Source organism: Lepidochelys olivacea (genome assembly GCF_965140295.1).
Source record: "Lepidochelys olivacea isolate rLepOli2 genome assembly, chromosome: 6".
Lineage (NCBI taxonomy): Eukaryota > Metazoa > Chordata > Testudines > Cheloniidae > Lepidochelys > Lepidochelys olivacea.
Window position 1 is genome coordinate 48023626 of NC_140416.1, and position 20199 is coordinate 48043824.

Sequence of the window (20199 nt, forward strand, 5' to 3'; positions counted from 1 at the left end):
CATCTACATTTTCTGCATTTTGAGCAAAAGGGAGAGGCTGGTGAGAATATATCTCTTAACTCAGAGTGTTCTCCAGCTGCATCCATTCAAACAGTAAAAGTGAGACAGATAGTTATGGATCACTGTTTGGCAAAAACACGGTAGCTACAATGACTTGATGAGATCATTGCTAAGTTTCAGTTAAATTAAATAAGCAGAAACTTTAGATGTTAAATAAATAGAGAAATATTCTTTAATCTTGATATCTTTTACCATAAGATAGCTTCAGGGGTTTATTAATGATGGAGATGGGACTCGCTTTCCTTAATTTTCAGGTTTCCAAGGCTCTTCCTCAACAACATTGAAGTCTGCAGATTTGCCATTGGTTGCCAGTGTCACCTGCAAGTAATTATCATTGACATCTAACTTAAAGGCCAAGGCACTTTGACAAGATAAGTTATGAGTTATATGGAGAAGCATGATATTTATAGGAATAACATACTCCATGTGTGAATATATATGTATTTTATATTTATTTATTCATAATTCACAGTGTCCCCAAAGTGTGGAGAGGTGCGGGGGGGGAGAGGACGGTAATTTTAATATTGGCTAGAAAACATTAGTGAACAATTTTATTTTCCCTTCACTGTTTGAAGTCATATAGTTTTCATAAATATTTTGCACATATAGACAGTCCTGTCACTTTCAGATTTTTCCTAATTTGCAAGAAGAGTTTAACTTGAACTAAAAAATTTTCCTATAGAACTCATCTGCATTTCAGGACATCTACTTGAGGACATTGAGGAATGTGAAAGGGACAGAATGATAGAGAAATGTGGATACATATATACACACACATTACAAAAACTTCAAAGAAAATAGCAGAATAGTTGCTCCACAGACATGTTGTAAAGCATCTTTCATTGTGCCACTATTTCTACTCATGCATGTGAAAGGTTCAGTTACAATCAGGCCAAACAATTCTTATTAATACTATATTTTATACACAGAACTACAAAAAGATCATTGTAGCATTTCAAGGTTCATGCTTCAATATTAATTTGATAAGTATACTGGAAGACCAATATTGGTTTATCAGTTCATGGGAAATGTTGGTCGCCAACAGTCAATATAAAAATAGCCATGTGAAATCCTTAACAGGAGATGTGTGGGGCTCTAGCTAAACTATTTTGTTTGACTGAGGAAAAATTAACTGGACCTTTACATAGTATGTGAACCTTTGGTCTAATTCTAAATGGATGGCCTATTCTTTCCTAGCTTACCTTCCAAGTTACTGTCCTCAGCTTCATATGAAAACTTAAAGACAGGACTGATATTCCAAATGATGGGTAAACCATACGTATGGAAGCATTGGGACAGGGAAACATTACAAAAATGCACCAATGTTTAAAACAAAGCCAACCTTTTTCACAGATAATTGGAAGGGAAACACATGCAGTTACAAGAATAAACAGCATATTTGGAACTGAAAACCACAAAAAGTTGTGTGAAATGTGATCATAAAAATAGAGAAATATCATGTAATAAGAGCCACTATACTCCAACATAAAAAAATAGGCTACTTATTATAAATGTACAGTGGCTGCACAAGACTATAAACTACTTGAATTATATGGAGTATATTACAGGAAGTAAATAGAGATGTCATGTTAATATATTAGCTTTTCAAAACTTTGATCAGAGTTGCAGCAAACTTTTCTCCCCTTCAGTGAATTCTGCAGGATAAGGAAATCTCTCTTCAAGCTCAAGACCTTGGTATTTGGAGCCTGATATGGTAACACTACATCATCATCACCACCAGAATATTTTGCAGTTGTAGAGCACTTTACATGTTCAAAGTGCTTTCCAAATATCAGCTAATCCTCACAACACCCCTGTGAGGTAGGTAAGTATTATTATCCCCATTTGGCAGGTGAGGACACTGAGCCAGACAAGTATTTGCCCAAGGCCAGTCCTGTGTTTACTCTACAAGGTCAAGGTTCCTCTCATACACCTGAATGTACTAATTAGGGTCCCAATGAAGAGCAAGCCTAAAACAATGACAAGTGTCAAATTTTGCTAGCTTAAGAGTCAGTGGTATCCAAACAAAAAAGGCCTGCTGATATAATTCAAGAATTGTGTTAAATTCATGTCTGGTAAACAAGAACAGTGTGGGACTGGAAAACAATGAACCAAAATTGGTGTGTTTGAAATTAGAGCAAACTGGTGAACAAAATAATGAGGGGATGGACTAGTGCATCCATCACTCCCTTTTGAGGTTCTTAAAAGAGACTTGGGGGCGGGGGTGAAAATTAGCTGAGGGAAAAACCTGGCTAGCTCAGCACTGGTAGAGTGCAAGAAGGGGGAAGGAGCAAACGTCACCATTATGAAAGACAAAATTAGGGAAGTTCTGTTTCCCTGGGTTCTGAGAGTTCCTGTAATGAGGAACCTTTGTAGCTCAATCCAGTTTCTCTGTGGATCTGTCCAACAAAAATCCCACCTTAAAAAGTTCCTGGTAGCAGTGTCACCAGAGCATCATCTGCAAGTGATGACCTAAACCTCAAAATCCCACTGTGTTTGGCGATTGTAACACAGCCAGTAATTTATGGCTTGTTGGTATCTTTTAAATGAAAGACGGACTGGTCCTGAAAAGTCCTGAAGTGGTACATGTTCTGAACGCCTTTTAAAATCAAGCCCAGAGTGTATCTTCAGGTTAGGGTGACCAGACAGCAAGTGTGAAAAATCAGGACAGAGGGTGGGGGGGTAATAGGAGCCTATATAAGAAAAAAATCCCAAATACTGAGACTGTCCCTATAAAATCGGGACATCTGGTCACCCGACTTCAGGTGCTTCCTAGTAGCACTAAATCCAATAGAATCAGCCAGTAATTGTCAGGCCAAAAAACCCAGGACTGATTCTAACATCAAAGGTAATTGGTTCTTTCCACTTCTTTAGGAAGAGGAACAGTTTTATCAGACTGTGAAATGGTTTTTCAAAGGAAGTGATAAAAATCCCATCAATCCGGTCTAGAACTGGTAAAAAAAAAAAATCGATTTTTTTCATGAAAAATGTCTTTTTAAAAGAAATGGATATTGCCAGACAATTTCTTTTCCTTTCAAAAGAAAAACACAAAAAATTGTATAAAAAGTTCATTTTGTTTCAATTTTCAAATTTTTATTTCTTTCCCCGCACCCTACTTCCCCCATTTCTTCTTGATTTTCCAGTAGAATGAAAGGGAAGAGAAGAGAAGAGAGAGGGGGGAAATATCCCCCAAAATTGAAAACCAAAACAAAATGATTTTTTCATTCAAAATGAAAAGTTTCATTCATCTTAACTTCATCAAAAAAAAAAAAAACTGAAAAATTCCATGAAAAAAAAAGTTGAACAAAATGAAAGCTTTGGTTAATTCAAAATTTTTTCAAACAAATCATTTGACCCTGGATAGGGCAAACCTCTGAAAAAATGTACTGTGAAGAATGGTCTTTGGCTTAGGGGTGGGGACAATGACATCATAAATCTTTTCCATCTCCATTGTCTATGATAATTTAGCAATTGGATTAGTAGAGATGGGACTCATGTCCATATTCTAAATCTGTTGTGGAGACTTAAAGGTGCCAGAGAAACCACAAGCTTTCTCTTTCTTTCTGTAGACAAATATCTGGATGTGGTTGACTCACTAGCCAATCTAGACATGTTTTGATAAAATATGGAACAGGTCACTTGATATACAATCAGGTGGGAGGAGCAGGAGAAGCAGCTAAAGAAAAAATTGGCCATAACATGAAAAGTTTTAATTTGGTTTTGAATTTTTCCCTTTTCAATTAAATATTGTCCTTTGACTTTAATCAGGCCTGTCTGAGTCCTGGTTGCCTTGTAAACCTTTATACACAAATCACTCAACCTAGCTTTTCATTCAACTGGTGGGGTTTCTGAAGTTCGCTTCACTCTAATCAAGACATTTTTTTCTTTTTAAAATCCAGGTTAGTTACAGTGAAGATTAGATAGAAATTGCAAAGTTTGTATTTTTACAATGACTACCAAGAATGATGATGAAAGAAAAGCATACATGTGCTGTATGAGTGCTGGAGCGATCAGCTGATATGGTGCATTTAACACGTGTGTCTCTTTATGGCGTATCATGGAAGACTGCCATCAAATAACAATACTTGCACTTGGTTTGCAGCTAGCCTTCATTTGAGCAGCAATAAACTCTCTGTTAACAAAGGAAACTAAGTAGATAGCCATATTCTGTCTGTCTTGGAATATTCCATAATACGCTGCATAATCCCTTAGTTTTTGATATGTAAACATTGTATATGATTTTTCACCTCAAATACCATGTTTAAGAAGAGTGCAAAAAATCTTTGTAACTTTTTAAACTTACTTAATGTCTGAGATTCACAGAGACTGTCACATTTGTGAAACAATAAAAAAAAATACATGCAGGTTAAAAAATGAAGTAAAACACAGCATGCACAGCTATATACAAGTCTCAATATCCATAAATGTGAAAGGTACCTTGCATTCATCTACTATGACAGAGTTGTGAGCTGCATAAACACATTGGTTTGAGTTGTTTTCCCTATGATTTTTCATGTCATCATAAATTGACTGAGTCTTGGTCATTTCAATGTCTTCATGCCCCTTTTGCTGGGAATCTAGGTTTTCCAGCTCTGCCTTGGAGAGGTGATACACAATGCCAGCACCGAAAGAATCTCCTACAACATTTACTGATGTTCTCATCCGGTCTCTGCAGAAGGAGAGACAGACAGGTTTGATAGTTAATGATAAATCAGTTTGGAGTTCACTATTAGGGAAAGCGGAAAGTTCAGGATGAAAGGAGTGCCTAATTTTGCAGGTGCTGCTGCTGCTGTCATTTATCCTCTACAGAACGTTTATGGGATCTTTAGAGTGGAAAGGATTTTAGCTTTCAAGAGAAGTTGAAAAGAATTGCCTTCCCAGGGGACTATTCAAACAGAAACTATATACAAACTTCCATGGCACAGATGTCCACAGTCACAGATCTGGTTCCCTGATGTGGCAGAGTGATTGTCCAAAGAAACACCAAACTGTATTTTGTATTTTGCTGAGATCTGTAAAGTGCCTGCTTCTTGGGTTGGAGATTTCATATCGATATGCCCTTCCCACCTCACTGTCAGTAAATTAACCTGAATTCATCAGGGTCACGAATTCTCTTTACACAACCAGAGGAAATGATTTTTAGATTTAGTGATGTATTCCAGCTCTCGGGTGGTATAAATAAATAGCCTCTCCCCTTTATTCAAACTCAGGAAGCTATGGGAAGATGATGTGAAATCTCGCTATGGGACTCAAACCTTCAATGCACCTATTGGATTCTGGTCACTTCGCACCATACAGACACATGGCCAGCTGTTACAGTGGCACTGTGCCCATTCATACTGTACTGCCAGTATTGATCGGGTGTATGTGCCAACAAAATATAGGTCATAACCTGTGAAATGATAAACCAGTGACACTTCTTCAGTAATAAGAGCCTCCGGGTTGCAAGTTGATGCCAAATTAGGCCCACATGCTTCTTTACAAGGAAACATATTTGTTGGCACTTGCAGACATTAGACCATACAGTGGAGGCCCTACCTTTCTCCAGTATCCTTTTTACACTGCTGGTGATTCTGACCATGAAGGAATAGATTCTCCCCCACACCAGAACCCTGCTGAGGTGCAAGTTTTTCAAGGGAGGTTGTCTGAGAACAGGTTTCAGGGCTCTGATTCCATGCCTCCTGCCTATAGCAGACACTTGAGCTGCTCCATTGCACCTGATGTAGTCATTTATGTCAGTGTAAATTAAGTGCAAGTAGATGTAAAATGCTTTCACTCTGGTCTGGTGCCACTTTACACTGGGTTTACACTGATGTAAATGACAACAACAACACTGTGGGACTGTTAAAACGTCACATTTCACCCCAAGAGGCAGCTGTGGTTCCGGGGCAGAGGAAGTGATCCATGTATAGTGTTGTGAATGTCTATTTAACTTGAAAGGTGCTTTGAAATTCTTTTAGCGTCCAAAATGTAAAACATAATAATAATAATAATAATAATTAATATATCTGTAGCCCTCTACCGATATTAGCTGGACAGAAGCATCCTCAGAAAACTCTGTTAATTCTAATCTAACAAACCCACAGCAAGCAAGGGAAGAATCCTTGTGGTGTCCTGGTTTCTGCTTCATCAGGGAGTCACTCAGAAATGGGAATACAGAAAGGCTGAGGTGTATTTCCAAAAAACCCAAGTCTACTCAGGAAGATTGAGCAATATGAACTTTGATCAAATGACAGAAAAGCAGGCATGTACAATTCCATGCTGGTAGAATTCCTTTCCCCATGACAGTCATTGATTTGACAACATTGCTTTTTCCCTGCTCTTTCTAATATTGCTGGTACTAGGTTTGCATTGTACTGCCGCTCAGCACTGTGCTAAAAGTTTAAATCTGATTTACAAATCAGTTAACTACTACTAATCATTTTATATCCTTATGAGTGAAACTTTTGTTTAGCGCTTTGACAAAAAAATTCAGTGTAAACATTTACAAAACCCAATTGAATCTATTTCACAAGTGTTTTTCATTATTTTGCCATTGTATCTGACAATTATGGTGGAATTTCATAAGCATATCAGCAAATTTTTTGCAAAATATTCATCAAAATAGTACCAAAGTGTGAAAAACATTTTTCATTTATGGCCAATACTCACAACAAAACATTATAGAAGGAAAAATCCCTCCAGTTTTGCTTTGCTTGAGTGAAAGTTTTTACACAGTTATGTCATGCACGTATGATCCTAATTCTAGTGGAAGTGGCAGACTTGGAAAATATTACTTGCAGAGGGTTCATTTTTTAATAAAACCCATCAAATATACTGTACTCAGCAATAAGATCTCCATGGAAACATTATAGAACGCCTGAATAATTTTGAGTGAATAGTGTTACATCTTGAATGAATTCATTAATGCCGCTCCAGGGTGCTCAGAATGCCAAGACAGGAGGTGGAGACCAGAATCCACAAATATAGTTCCAGTATGTTTTATATTTAAAAGGTGAGGAGATGCCTCAATCTATCTGTGTCTGTTAGTAGACAAGAAAAGACATTCAACTAAGCTAACGGCACAATGTTTCAGAACTATTCACTTTAGACTGGGCTAGATTGACTTAACGGAAACACGGAGTGTGAAATCCTGGCCCCACTGACTCCCATTGACTTCAGTCAGGATGATTACATCCAGAGAAGAAGGATGGGTAAAGAGAGAAGGTTCCATTCATTTTTTTCTTAAAAACAATAGACCAAATTATGTTGATTACAGTGGTACGACCCCACTGAAGTCAATAGGGTTGCATCAGTGTAAATAAGAGGAAAATTTGGCCTAGTAAATTATTTGTGCAGCATATCGACTTCAATGTAGCCTGAAACATGAATTCTGAAATGAAGACTGAGAAAGGGAGTCAACCTGGCTTCTGCTGAGATACAGCAAATATTTTGGGAACACAAGGAGTCTCTCTCTCTTCCAACTACCCAAAATACTTAGTAATGTCAAGATCAGAAGAATCAACACATGGTTGATGGCTGGGTCAGCAATGATGAAACCCAGAGATCTGAAGAAGAAAGGATTTCTCATACTTATGTTATTTCTCTTGTAGAATCAGATCCAGCTCCCATTGACTTTTATGAGAGTTGGATCAGGCTCATAGGGTCTGACTCTGTATTCCACTCACTCCAGTATAAATCAAAGTTAGCAGCACTGGAGGCAATAAAGTTATACCACTATATGAGTGAGAGGAGAAGCGGGTCCACCAAGTGGTGTTGGGTGTTATTATTAATACTAGTATGTAAAAAGACGTTGTCCCTTCCAAGGAGTTTCTTGACTAGATACTCTAGATCCTAGAAATGATCCTAAAAAGGAGATTAAATAAATTCTTCAAGGCTCCCACTGACTCAAAAAGTGACATGCTTAACTTGCCTTCATCTTGTTGGCACTTAGGGGAATAGCTACTTCTGTTTTTCATATTTCATTCTACTTGAGTTTACATTCTAGAGACAGACCTAAGCAATAACATTCAAATCTCAACTTTCCCAAGGAATGTGGGCCTAAGCATTTTGAATTTAGACCCATGTTACACAAGCTACAGAAAAGATTCAGATGTCATGCAGACTTTACCAGTTGTGTTTCTGAATGTAGGTGTCTGCTTTAGATGTTGGATCTGAGCAGTTTTCCCAGTGCAAAGTACTTCCGCACCTGGGCCCATGGTATGGCATTTGCTAAGCTGGTCAGTCTCACAGCTGGAAGGTAGCCAGCTCTTGGCTACAGCTAATGATGCTGGATTCATTCCAGATGTTGGCATATAATGCTTTCCTATTAAATGTCACCACTGTGTTTTGTTTAGTTTTAAACTGAGAGAGTTGTGAAAGCTTGGTAAATTTGCCTGATAAAGTTCTGTGTGTCTGTCTTTCTACCCAATCTCTCTGTAAAAGAGAGGGACCAATGAGGATATGATCTGCTCTAGATCCAGAACTCCCTTAAGCCTCAATTTGAGGGGATGGAGAGTCAAGGCTGAGATCCAGTCAAAACTCAGGTTTGGATGTGAGTGTTCTGAAATTGTGAAAGCTGTTTTCTGTGAGATTTCAGCCTAATCCTGTCAAATCAGGTTATTTTGTGATCTTTCCTTTCATCTTGAACAATAAAAAGCTCACAAGATGAGCCATTTTTGCAAGATTTTTTCTAATTTGACCTGAAATGCCAGGATAATTGCTATTCTTAAAAGATTTCTACTGTATTGATTTGCATCCAGTTCCAAGACAAGTTCCAGATATCAGGCTCATCATGATTGTTTGTACCTGTATCCATCTCCTGTATTTATATCTATCACTCAGTCAGTTAATAGAGAGCCTGATTCTGATCTCACACAGAAGTTAATGGATTTACACTGGTGTAAAACTAGCATAAGCGAGGTCAGAATCAGGCCCTGAATGTTTCATTAGCTTTATCAGCATGACAAGATATACAGAACTTGCCTCCTTTTTTTCTCTCTTGAGCCTTGACACTAAGCCTGCTGAATTGGAATTAATTTGCAAACTGGATACAATTAACTTAGGCTTGAATAGAGACTGGGAGTGGATGTGTCATTACACAAAGTAAAACTATTTCCCCATGTTTATTTCCCCCCCTCCCCCCGCCCCCGCTCCTCAGACCTTCCTGTTAACTGCTAGCAATGGCCCACCTTGATTATCACTACAAAAGGTTTTCTCTTCCCCCCACCCCCCGCTCTCCTGCTGGTAATAGCTCATCTTAAGTGATCACTCTCCTTACAGTGTGTGTGATAACACCCATTTTTTCATGTTCTGTGTGTATATAAATCTCCTCACTGTATTTTCCACTGAATGCATCCGATGAAGTGAGCTGTAGCTCACGAAAGCTTATGCTCAAATAAATTGGTTAGTCTCTAAGGTGCCACAAGTACTCCTTTTCTTTTTGCGAATACAGACTAACATGGCTGCTACTCTGAAATAAGCCTCTGATATTATCACTATGGATTCCACTGTTGCTTGTCAGGCCAAAGAACCCCAAAGCCCTCCCAGTCTGGGAGAAGGTTCCAGGCTTGTCTTTCACTTGGAAACAATCCTGTAACATTCCTTTCAGAGGTTCCTTCTCTGACTCTGGCCTTGTCTATACTAGCAAGCTTCATAACTGGGATTCACCACCAACACAGCTTCATGGCACAGGCATTGCTACTCCCCTGTCGTTTAACCCTCCTCCGAGCAGGGCTAGATGACACAGAGGTAAAATCGTCTGAGCCCTGCCCACACTGTAGCTCCCACCAGTGGAGCAGCACTACTCATGAATTACGGCTCTGAGGTTCGCTAGTGTAGGTAGGGCTTAAAATGACATTTCCCTAAGAACCCAAACAAACCACATGCTGTATTTACGCATCCTCCTACCAGTAGCAGAACGCTATCTACTTGGCCTATTTTGAGTTCCAATGAAAACATATATTTAAAACCTGAACATGGACCTCTGCTTGTCCTTCCACTCCTAGCTGCAAATTCCTACGCCGCTTTCCTGTTTTGAGCCATGACTTCACCAATATATTTAAAACCACATAATATCCTCTTTTCCCTTCGCCAGCTGCCTGCTGAGCCCCACCCTGGTTCCCCATTCTGAGCTATGATTTCACACAATTACAATATATTTTTAAAAATCATGTTTTCCCTTTGCTTGCCCCAGCTGTAAATTCCTGCCTCATTTTCCCCTATAACTGGGACTGGAGCTGTGAACTGTTCTTAGACACTGGTGTGTCACAGACAGGGTGATACGCTGGCTGTAATTGAAGAAAATCCCTCATCTCAGATCTAGCAGATATATCAGAGAAGGATGGCTAAAGGAGCTATGTTACGGTGTGGATTGAGACCTTGAATGCTTCCCAATACGGCAACAAGGGCCAATGGCAACAAGGGATAAATAGCATATTATGTCACTAAAGTTTCAAAGCCAAATACTCAGCCCTGCTAAGCCCCTTCTGCATAACTCCAATGGCACAACGCACTGAAGATGCGTCAGTTGGGCTACTGGGGATTCCCCTGGCCTGGGGACATCAGTAAGTGGTATAAAGCTGCATAGCTAGAGTTACACTTCTTCCCAGCATTACTGCCTGCAACCTTATAGCTTAGGCTGTGTAGTGGTGTGCTGAAGCAGGAAAGGCAGTGACCGGAGAGAACTGTGCTCCAGTAATTCAGGCTGATGTAAAGGTTTCTAGGGGTCTGTCACCAATCAGTGCAACTTAGAGGAGCCCTGGGACTGCTCTAAGTTGTGTTGATGGGCTGAACTGGTCCCTGGGAACTCTGTGGCAAGGTGGCACAAAGATATCTACACCTCCAAACTAAAATGCACCTAAGGATCTAACTCTGGGTGTATTATTATTGTTATAATTATTAATGGGGCTTCTAAATCCCAGAGGTGAGGGACAGAAAGCTCTGGGAGAAGGGTGGAACAGGTTGATGTCTCTTGGCTGACTATCTGCAATGGCACTGAAAGGACTCTAACTCCAAGACCCTGAGGTTGATAGGTAGGTAAGGTCATATATTAGAGAATTTCCTGGTAAAAACTGACCAGGAATTTCCTTCCATTTTCCAGTCTGCTTTCTCATTTCATTCAGTTTGTGGGCTCCTTTAGGACATTCATCCTACAGTGTCTTTGTTGAGAAGAATTTTATGAAGAAACCTGATTCTATTAGGAATGTAGAACTTGCTATGCTGGATCGATCAGTGGTCCATCTCATCTGTAGCTCCATAAGTACCTGATGCTTCAGAGAAAGATGTAAGACTCCTATAGCATAACAGACAACTATTATCATGGGGGTAGGGTGGGAGGATTTCTTCCTAACCTCAAGCAGTTGCCTGAAGCACTTTCATTCTAGCTAATGTAACTGGAGATTATATTATTAATACAAATGCCCAATGCCATATAAAATCCTTCTGTTCTAGACAGACATCATTGCAGTGTAATCCACAGACTCAGTACCCATCCCTCAATTTAGACAAGAATTATAATAGGGAAACATAAAAGCAGAGATGAATAACTGTTATTGAACTGTGTTTGTAGTTTGGAACAACAGCTTGGAAGGTTACGTATCTCTAGGGAATGTAGTGGCTTTGGCAGGAGTCTGTGAGTCAAGCCTCTTAGGGACAGAACCTCAGCTGGTATATGTTGTCATAGCTCCATTGAAGTCAACTGACTTCAATGTAACTATGGCAAGTTACATCAGCCACAGTTTAGATCTGCCCTTTAGGTTCTATTTCTTGTTCTAATGCTGACTTAAGTGGCCCGTATCAAACCACTTCACCTATCTGTTCCCCACTTGCTCCATCTGTACAATAGGTATATTGTAGAGTGCTTTGAGATCCAGGATTGAAAGGTAGCAGAGAAGAGTAAATCATTATTTGTTACTTGAAGAAAGTACATGATGACTTCTTCGGAATCATGGAGTCACTATTACTTACAAGAGCCAGTCAACAGCAACAAGCAGACTGATGTCCTGAGTGGGGAGACCCACCGCGGTGAGGATGAGAAGCATGGTGACCAGTCCTGCACTGGGTATACTGGCAGCTCCAACACTTGCTAAGGTGGCTGTCAGACTGTAAGAATAAACACATTATTGGGTAACAACAAAGAGGGTGTGACTTTCAACGTGTACTCACTTGATCAAAACAAAAGGTTGGTTTTCACTGACATTTCCCAGAAAATACAGGGCTGCATAGCTACTAGAGATGAGATCAAGCCACAGTTTGGAGGATTCTGTTCCTCCACCAACTCCAATTTAAGAAAGTTCAGATCTGGGGGTTTTGTTCAGACTACTATAAAGATAAAGTCAATTTGCAACATTCCTACTGTTAGCCTGGTTTTGATTTTCAACCTTCTTCCCTACATTTCAGGGATGTTTGAATCCAGGGCTTTTGCCCAGATCCACATCCCCATTCCAACTGGAATTTCTGCAGTGTAGGGGCTGCAGGCTGAATTTCCAGTGCAGTTCATTAATGTTAATTTATGGAACTTGCCGTTTGTATTGTGAGATAACGGCGTGGGGGAATTGGTTGTTATCAATAAGGAAATGGTGAAAGACTATGTCTCCTACAGTCACATGCTCCAAACTCTGGGAGCTTGTGATAAACCAAGCCCAGATACAAAGCTCTCTTGTTCTGGTTTGCAAAACCAACATTCAGCCAACTAGGTTTTGCAAATCCAAAGCCATGTCTGCTTTTGCTCCAATTAGTAGAATGTGAAAGTCAAGTACAGTGAATGTCTATGCTACAAATGCTGGAAGTTTGAAAAACCAGGCTACAGAGACACTGGGCATTCCTTTGTAGAATGGAAAATACATTAGGCAGTGAGGCAGCCAAGGAACAATAAAAAATATAAAAGAAGTCTCTGTCTTTCTGAAATAGATCACACAATTTACTACTAAATTTGAGATGCTGTGAGTTCACCAAGGAAGATTTTAAAGTGCTTCCAATAAAGGGGTGGGGGAATAAGTGCCTCCATGGGGTAAATACTTGGCTACAGCCATGGTGCTAATGTGAGGACACAGCATTTGAGCCCCTACCATTTCCAGGATTATCATCTCCAAGGGGTAGGTTGCTTTGCCAGGTCTGGTTGTTGGGTTAAAGCAGAAATGCCAAAACGACAGATATGAGGTGCAAAAACGAGAATTGCTAAGCCTGCCTGAGCCTGCATTTGGGTCATTTGAACCTAACCCCAGCATTGCTAGTTGGGTTTGGCAGATATAAGAGAATAACCTTCTAGCCATTTGCATTGTCATATCAGGACATAGTATGAGTGTCACAACACAAATGTCATCCCATCATATTGCACTGGGGAAAGAGTTGCTCTCTGCCAAACTCATTCAGATCTCAGACCAACATACATCAAGAATCATTCTGGGAAGTTCAGGGGGTCAACTGCACTAGTGTACAAATGGTGCAAGATCTGAATCAGGCACAGTGAGTCAATTCTTTAGAGTAGGAGCAGGAGGAATAATTCAGGTTCACCAAGACTTGTGGTCAACAAGTTCCAGAACTTCCTCTGGCAGCAAATATTTTATTAGCAACTCACCACTAAAAAGAATGTTCTTATTTCTAAAAACTAAATTGTATTATTCAAGGTCCAACTTTGCAGCATCTGCCTTTGAGAGAAGCAGCCTAACCCCTTTAAAACCATATGTTACTATTGTAAGTAACCTGCAGGAGGCAAAGAACTGGAAAATATGTTACTAATATAGTTGGGCAAGAAATGCAACACTAGAAATTCCAGTGCGGGCACTTCTTTATCCTGAAAAGGGGTTAGCTAAGACGAAGGTGGGTGGATTAGAGACACAAGGAAAAGGCAAACTTGGCAGCATTCATATGTGGTTTGAATTATTATGATTCAAAATGTCAAGCTTGGTGCATCTGTCATATTTTCCATTGTAAATGAATTCAGCAGCAACAGTCATAACTTTGCCATTCTCTTTTTTTAGTCACAGGATCAAATATGACTTTAAATTGGGTTACAGTAAAACATGCCAAAATTATACTAACCTAATTTAAATGTGTGTATTCCTTTTAGCTTCCAGATATTTCAACGTAGTTCTATATGTACTGATTTGACATAATAGGGATATATCTACTGTACTCGGGGTTAACGAAAGCACACTGAGGTAGAATTTAAGATCTACAATCTCCAGTCTATTTTGCTGTAATGGTAGCTCAGGGGTGTCAAACTCATTTCATGTGACAGGACTGATCTGATACCCTGCCACTTGGAACAGTCAGCAAAAGTTATTAATATAGAAATAGATAAATATAAACCCTGTTGGTAGTTACTTACATCCCCCCTTAGACTTATCTGAAGTTTCCTTTTCTTTGACTTGCCTGGTTGGGGTACCTATTCTCCAGCTGGCAGGTAAGCTGTCTTCAGTGCCACTTCCCCTCACCCAGACATGTTCCAGCTTCTACCAGACTTGTACCCCTCTAGTGCCTCTTGAACATGACCAAGTGGTTCTACACCTGCACGTGAGATTTTGCTGGATTGCTGTGCCAGAGTCTGGACTATGGGGATATGAACTGAAGAGCACACAAGTGTTTTCCTCTCCAACTCCCCTGAGTGGACCCTGCTGGAGCACACTAAATGTCCCTTAGTGAACATTGATGTAGTCCGGGTGGGGAGGACTGAATTAGGCCAGGCAGACCCAATTAACCAATTAAGTGGCAGACAGGAGAGAGATTTAGGCTAGGAGACAGCCACTAATTGGAATCTAGCTCACCTGTGAGGGAACAGATGGGGCTTACATAAAGCCAAGAGACTGGCAACAAAAAGGAGGCTGTGGGGTGAAGAGTGGTGGTCTCTCTTCTTGAGAAAAAGAGGGTGAGGAATCCCAATAGGACCTAGTAGACCCTAGGAGAGAGGGACTTGACTAGTATGGGTGGAAGCAGAGTAGGAAGTAGTCCTAGGGCAAGAGCAGTAACGTTAGGGAAGCTGCAGACCTTGACTGCTTGGTAAAGAGCCCTGGGCTGGAACCCAGAGTAGAGGATAGGCCTGGGTTCCCTTACCAACTAATCCTGCCAGAGTGGTATTGCCAGGGACAGTGAATTAGCAGACTGTTACAGGGGTAAGGCAGTGGATGTGAGGATTGTTGAATGCTATTTGTCTAGAGGTACCTAGAAAGTATCATACCCCGGAAGGGAAAACCACTTAGTGTCCTGTCCAGGAGGCTGAATCACAAAGGGGAAGCAGCAGCTCCTGGAGCAACAGAAGGGCTGCAGACAGAGAGTGAGGGAGTGCAGCTGCTGGAAAGGGGTGTTAGCTGAGCAGAACTAATCCCCAGAACAGCCTGGAGGAGGAGCTGTCAAGTGATGAGTAAAGTACCCTGTGACTCCTAGCCTTGCCTCTAGGAACTCAAGGGCTACATCAGTATTTGTGCCACAGCAACACTCATTGTAAATGTCGGCTGGGGAGGCATATATGGCCCTCTTCCCCGTAATCAAAGGGGCTGCCCAGAGTCAAACTGGCCCTAGGACAAGTTTAAAAGTGCATGAGGGCTGCTCTCATGTCTACTGGCAGATCCCAAGAAATCCCTCTGCTCATCTGGACTATGCCAGAATACATTACACAGCAGCCATCTCTCTTTGTCACCATTGCCCACTCACAGTCTGAAAATGCCTTGCACCAAGGCCATTATTTTTATTATTAACTGGCAAAATGAGAGGAAATAACACAAGCTAACCATATGCATATGGATACTTTTTATGGGAAAGTCTTTTTCTATTAGTACTCAGATGGACTTTCTAAATAATTAATGTCCTGTACCTACCTTGGAGCATCCCGCTACATTTAATTAAGTTTATTATTATGTTGGACAGACAAGACCATTGCCTTGCTCCTCGTGTTGTCATTTACTCCTGTGCAAAATGAGTTTAAAATGTTACTAACCCAGAAGTCACAAATGATGACACACAGTGCAAGGCAGTGGAGAATCTCTTTGGGAAGTCTTATGGCCTGTGTTAATAAAGGAAGTCAGATTAGAGGATCACAATGGTCCATTCTGGTCTTAGAATCCATGAATTGAGGCCACAGCTATTTAACGGTCTTATCCATTCAATACCACTGTGAGAAGTCAAAGTCCATACATTTCACTGTATAAGAATCCATAGGCATTCAGAAGCCATCACTGCATCTTCATACTATACAGCCTTCTAAATCAAAGACCCAGTTTGCAGAAACATATAGAACCCACCTCACAGTGACTATCTGCCCACCATCCAACACAATTCCATTCATCTGTGCTATGAAGATGGCAGCAACTGCTTCATACAGGGCCGTCCCATCCATGTTAATTGTTGCTCCAACAGGCAGGACAAATCTTGTTACACGCTTATCAATACCCAAGTTTTCTTCAAGACAACGGAAAGTGACAGGTAATGTACCAGCACTGAAAAAATGAGCAAAGACAGGGTTACGTGGTACACAATATTCTTGCATGATGGTCATAGCAAAATTGCAATAGTTCTGGTCTTGTTCCATTTCCTTTCTCAAGTCCAATACATGCATTAAAGAACGTGCAACCAAATAGAAGTTACTGAATTCTATAGAAAAGACAAGCACAGCGCTTAATACGAGATTTTTAGTACCTAGAAAGCTGGCAACATTACATATTTCCCTTCCTTTGCCAAATTTTGTTTTTTTCAGTCCTCCTGTGGCCATAAACCTTTTTTCAATCAAGACATACTTCAGTATTAACTGGAGGTCAGATTCTGGGTCACACAGGGGCTAGCTGGACTTTCTACCCAATGTATGAATTATTTCTTGGATTTTTTTTCAAAGCACAGAGCCAAATGGTTTTTTGCAATGGGAATTAAAACCAATATTGAAGAGTCAAATTCTGCATCTCTTCAGTTGAGGAGGTGTTCTTTGCAGAGGAACCAGTGGCCTGTGTACTCCTCGTTCACAGAGCTTGGGGGACAGCAAGGTTGGCATTGAGGAACAGGTGCTTGTGTGGATCTACCCTGCCACCCCTCTGTAGGGGGCAGAGCAGGCTATTTCACCCATTAGGCCTGAGTATCCTCAGCAGAGTAGTTCCATAACCACTCTTTCTGTCTAGTGAGTTGAGATTCCTTCCTCTGCTGCCTAAGTGTGCTTAGCTCAGCTGAAGGATCTGCCTCTAGATTAATGAATCCAATTCAATTACATATATTGATGTAATTTTCATTTTCAGTGTTTGACTCTGATCCAACCTTCACTAAATGAACTTGGTTACATCCTGACCAGAGTCAACTCTGAAAATGAACACTGTTCTGGGGAAATTCCTGTAGAGCAGTTGCTCAATATAAAGATAGGTGAAACATGTCTGTACCAACTCATTTGCATACCCCCAGATGAGCTAATGGAAATTTCTCAAAGGTCATCCTGATTACTGTACCAATACTAGTTTTGGTCTGACAAGAATGTTTACTATTGCTTATAGTGAGCAGAACAAAGGGCTGAATTCACTAAAGTATACTACAATAAATCCTTACTGCATATTGCATATACTGCCTTGCAACTTCAGTTTTTAACATTCAGTACTTAGTCCCCACAGTGACTCTCTGAAGTACAAAAATATAGATATCTCCATTTTACAGAAGGATAAAATGAGAAACCAAAAGATTAAGTGACTTCTTCAATATCACAGATGGAGTAAGAGTCTGAGGTCAATTTGGTTCTTGTATTCCTGGCTCACGGTCCTGTGCTTATAATGCCACCCTGCTCTTCTCACTTGCTGAGGGTTTTTTAAAAAGAGATCCATGAACCTGGTAAATAGGTTCAGCCAACTCTGTTCCGGCACCCATGTGGTTTAGTTATAACATGCAATGTTTTTTACCACAGCCAATCAAATATTCATTCTGTGATGTGACACAACTAGAGTATATATAAAAAATCAGAATAATCTCACTTCAAGATGGGAAATGTAAGGCATGTTCCCCCATGAGCTGCTTTAGTAGTCCATGTATAAGACTGCATGTATGGAGATGGCTGAATGTATAAAGGAGTACTCCCTGTTTTTTCACTCTGCTATGCTGTGCTGGCTTCCATGACAAAGGGATTTCCATATCTTATTCCTTAGAAAGGGAAAAACAGTTCTCTGACACACCATTGAAGTTCAGTTAAATAAGCTTCATTTTCTCCTCCATGAGTCACTTTTCACAACTTGGAGCAGAGATGAAAGTGTGTACATAGTAGTGGCCTACCTAGGGCTGCTGTAATTGACTCCTCCTGGTTTTGCCATTTACACTGAGGTGTTGCTTTGTCATTTGGAGGACAAGCAAGCCTTTTTCCCCTTAATTTTACTCTCTTTTTTAGCATAGATGAATTCCGTGCTCATGAATGGTGCCAGATTGACTGCCCCGGGGCTGGAAGTGATTTTTATCATCTCTGGAAGAAAGTGCAGGGTAGGTAGAAGCAGTACAGGATTCCCCATCTTGTCCTAACAATCTTAATCATGGTATGAGGAAGTGTTTGATTGTCCAAGAGTTTTGGCTTCTCAGTGAGGACCCCAAACAAGAGTGCCAGCTGCAATACTGTGATGTGATGTGGACACTTGTCTATAAGAATTTGGACTGAGAACTACTGAATCATTTCACACAGGCTCTGAATAGCTGTCAGATGTTAAAGACTTTCAATCACTGCTGACCCAGGTTATATGTGAACCAATGGGTGAGATCTGGCTGTAACACAGATTATTTTTCCTGTGGAAAATTGTGATTGTTTTGGTGATAAAACAAAACATTTTGGACATAACACAACAATTTTCAGCCAAAAACTTTTGGTTGAAAACTGAACATTTTGATTCAGAAATGCTGCCTGAGTGCCACATGGCTCCCAGGCCAGATATCTCCCAAGATCCACCACAATCTCCTGTCTTGTTGAGCCATTGCAGTGCATCATAGAAGTCACCGGCTATGGTGCATCATGGGAGATGCAGTCTGGCTCTGGGGAAATAGGGACAAGACTTTATTTTAGTCAAACCCAATTTTCCATTGAAAACCAATGATCCCTAGCAAAAAGCACCATATCTTATTACCGGTTCCTGAGTCATCCAGTGTCCTACTCCCTTTCCATTTACTGATTCACAGATCTGTGCTCGATGAAGGACTAAACAATTCAGATCCTTATCCAAAGCCCTTTAGCCTGCCAAACATGGCCAAAAGACACAGAAAAATAGAATTTTCAATGAGATTTTGAGTATCTCCTTCCTTCTGATTGGGCAAAATTTAGTTCCCAGTCCTAATTTGCAGAGAGCTCATGGGATACCTGTTGTGTCCTTTTTGGTAGCGAAGAGCTGGGAGCTGAGTTCTTAAAAATATAAATAGAACTTTTACGTCAAAATGCACAGACAAACTCTGGTTCTCTAGGTCTCAGACTAACTAAACGGCTTGTGCTATTCAATATCATCACTCAAGGTATTCCTAAATTCCAATCTGGAGGAAGCAGGCATGGGTGGAACTGCTGGTGAGAGTGCAGGACCTTCATCTACCTCTTGTGTTCCCTACTTGTAACCTAGCATTGCAACTTCATTTAGAAGCAGCAATGTGAATATTGTGACAAATGTGAGACCTTGAAAACGTGGAAAATTCAAAATATTTCTATATTGAGATGTACCATAAGCTATGAGCAAAGGGATTACTCATAAATGTGTGTCTATATTTACCTTCATGAGATGGGGATTGTATGCTAGCTCCAAGGAGAAGGGTTACTGTGCCAGCCCAGGGAACTAAAATCAGCAGGGGTAACCACTGCAGATCCTGGGACAGATAAACAGCTCCAGAGAAGTACCACCTCTGGGGCAAATTGCACATACTGGTTCAGACCCAGTTCAAAAGGTGTGGCAGACAAAGTAAGGGCTTTTGGAACAAAGGGTCAGCCTGAACTGGCTGGGGGAGCCTCACTTTGATCCTCAAACTTTCATGAAACTGTAACCAAGAGGCAAAAGCCCTGCTGGAAGAGTGGGAAGCAGTGGAACCTGCCAGGGTCTTCGTGTGGAAGATGGGTAACACCTGGTAAGCTTAGCTTGCATGCAAATTGTTTGTTTCAGGATATATTTCTCTAATGCTTTTGCCCTAAAATAAATGTACTTTACTTTGTGAAAGCTGGCTAGTGATTGGTAAACACTGTCATAGCCCCTG

The 20199-nt window shown here is 40.5% G+C and overlaps 1 protein-coding gene across 4 annotated transcripts in view; it reads right to left on the reverse strand.

Moving 5' to 3' along the window:
* Positions 1 to 214: 214 nt before the first annotated feature.
* Positions 215 to 20199, reverse strand: part of SLC1A2 (solute carrier family 1 member 2) — a 107988-nt gene continuing 88003 nt past the window's right edge. For all 4 annotated transcript variants that reach the window (XM_084630759.1, XM_084630760.1, XM_084630758.1 and 1 more), the window contains exons 8-11: positions 16275 to 16469; positions 12007 to 12141; positions 4498 to 4729; positions 215 to 378 (exon numbers count right to left, since the gene is read on the reverse strand). In XM_084630759.1, coding sequence (XP_084486885.1) covers positions 304 to 378; positions 4498 to 4729; positions 12007 to 12141; positions 16275 to 16469 — 637 coding nt within the window. In that variant the 3' untranslated portion in view covers positions 215 to 303. The remainder of the gene's footprint in view (positions 379 to 4497; positions 4730 to 12006; positions 12142 to 16274; positions 16470 to 20199) is intronic.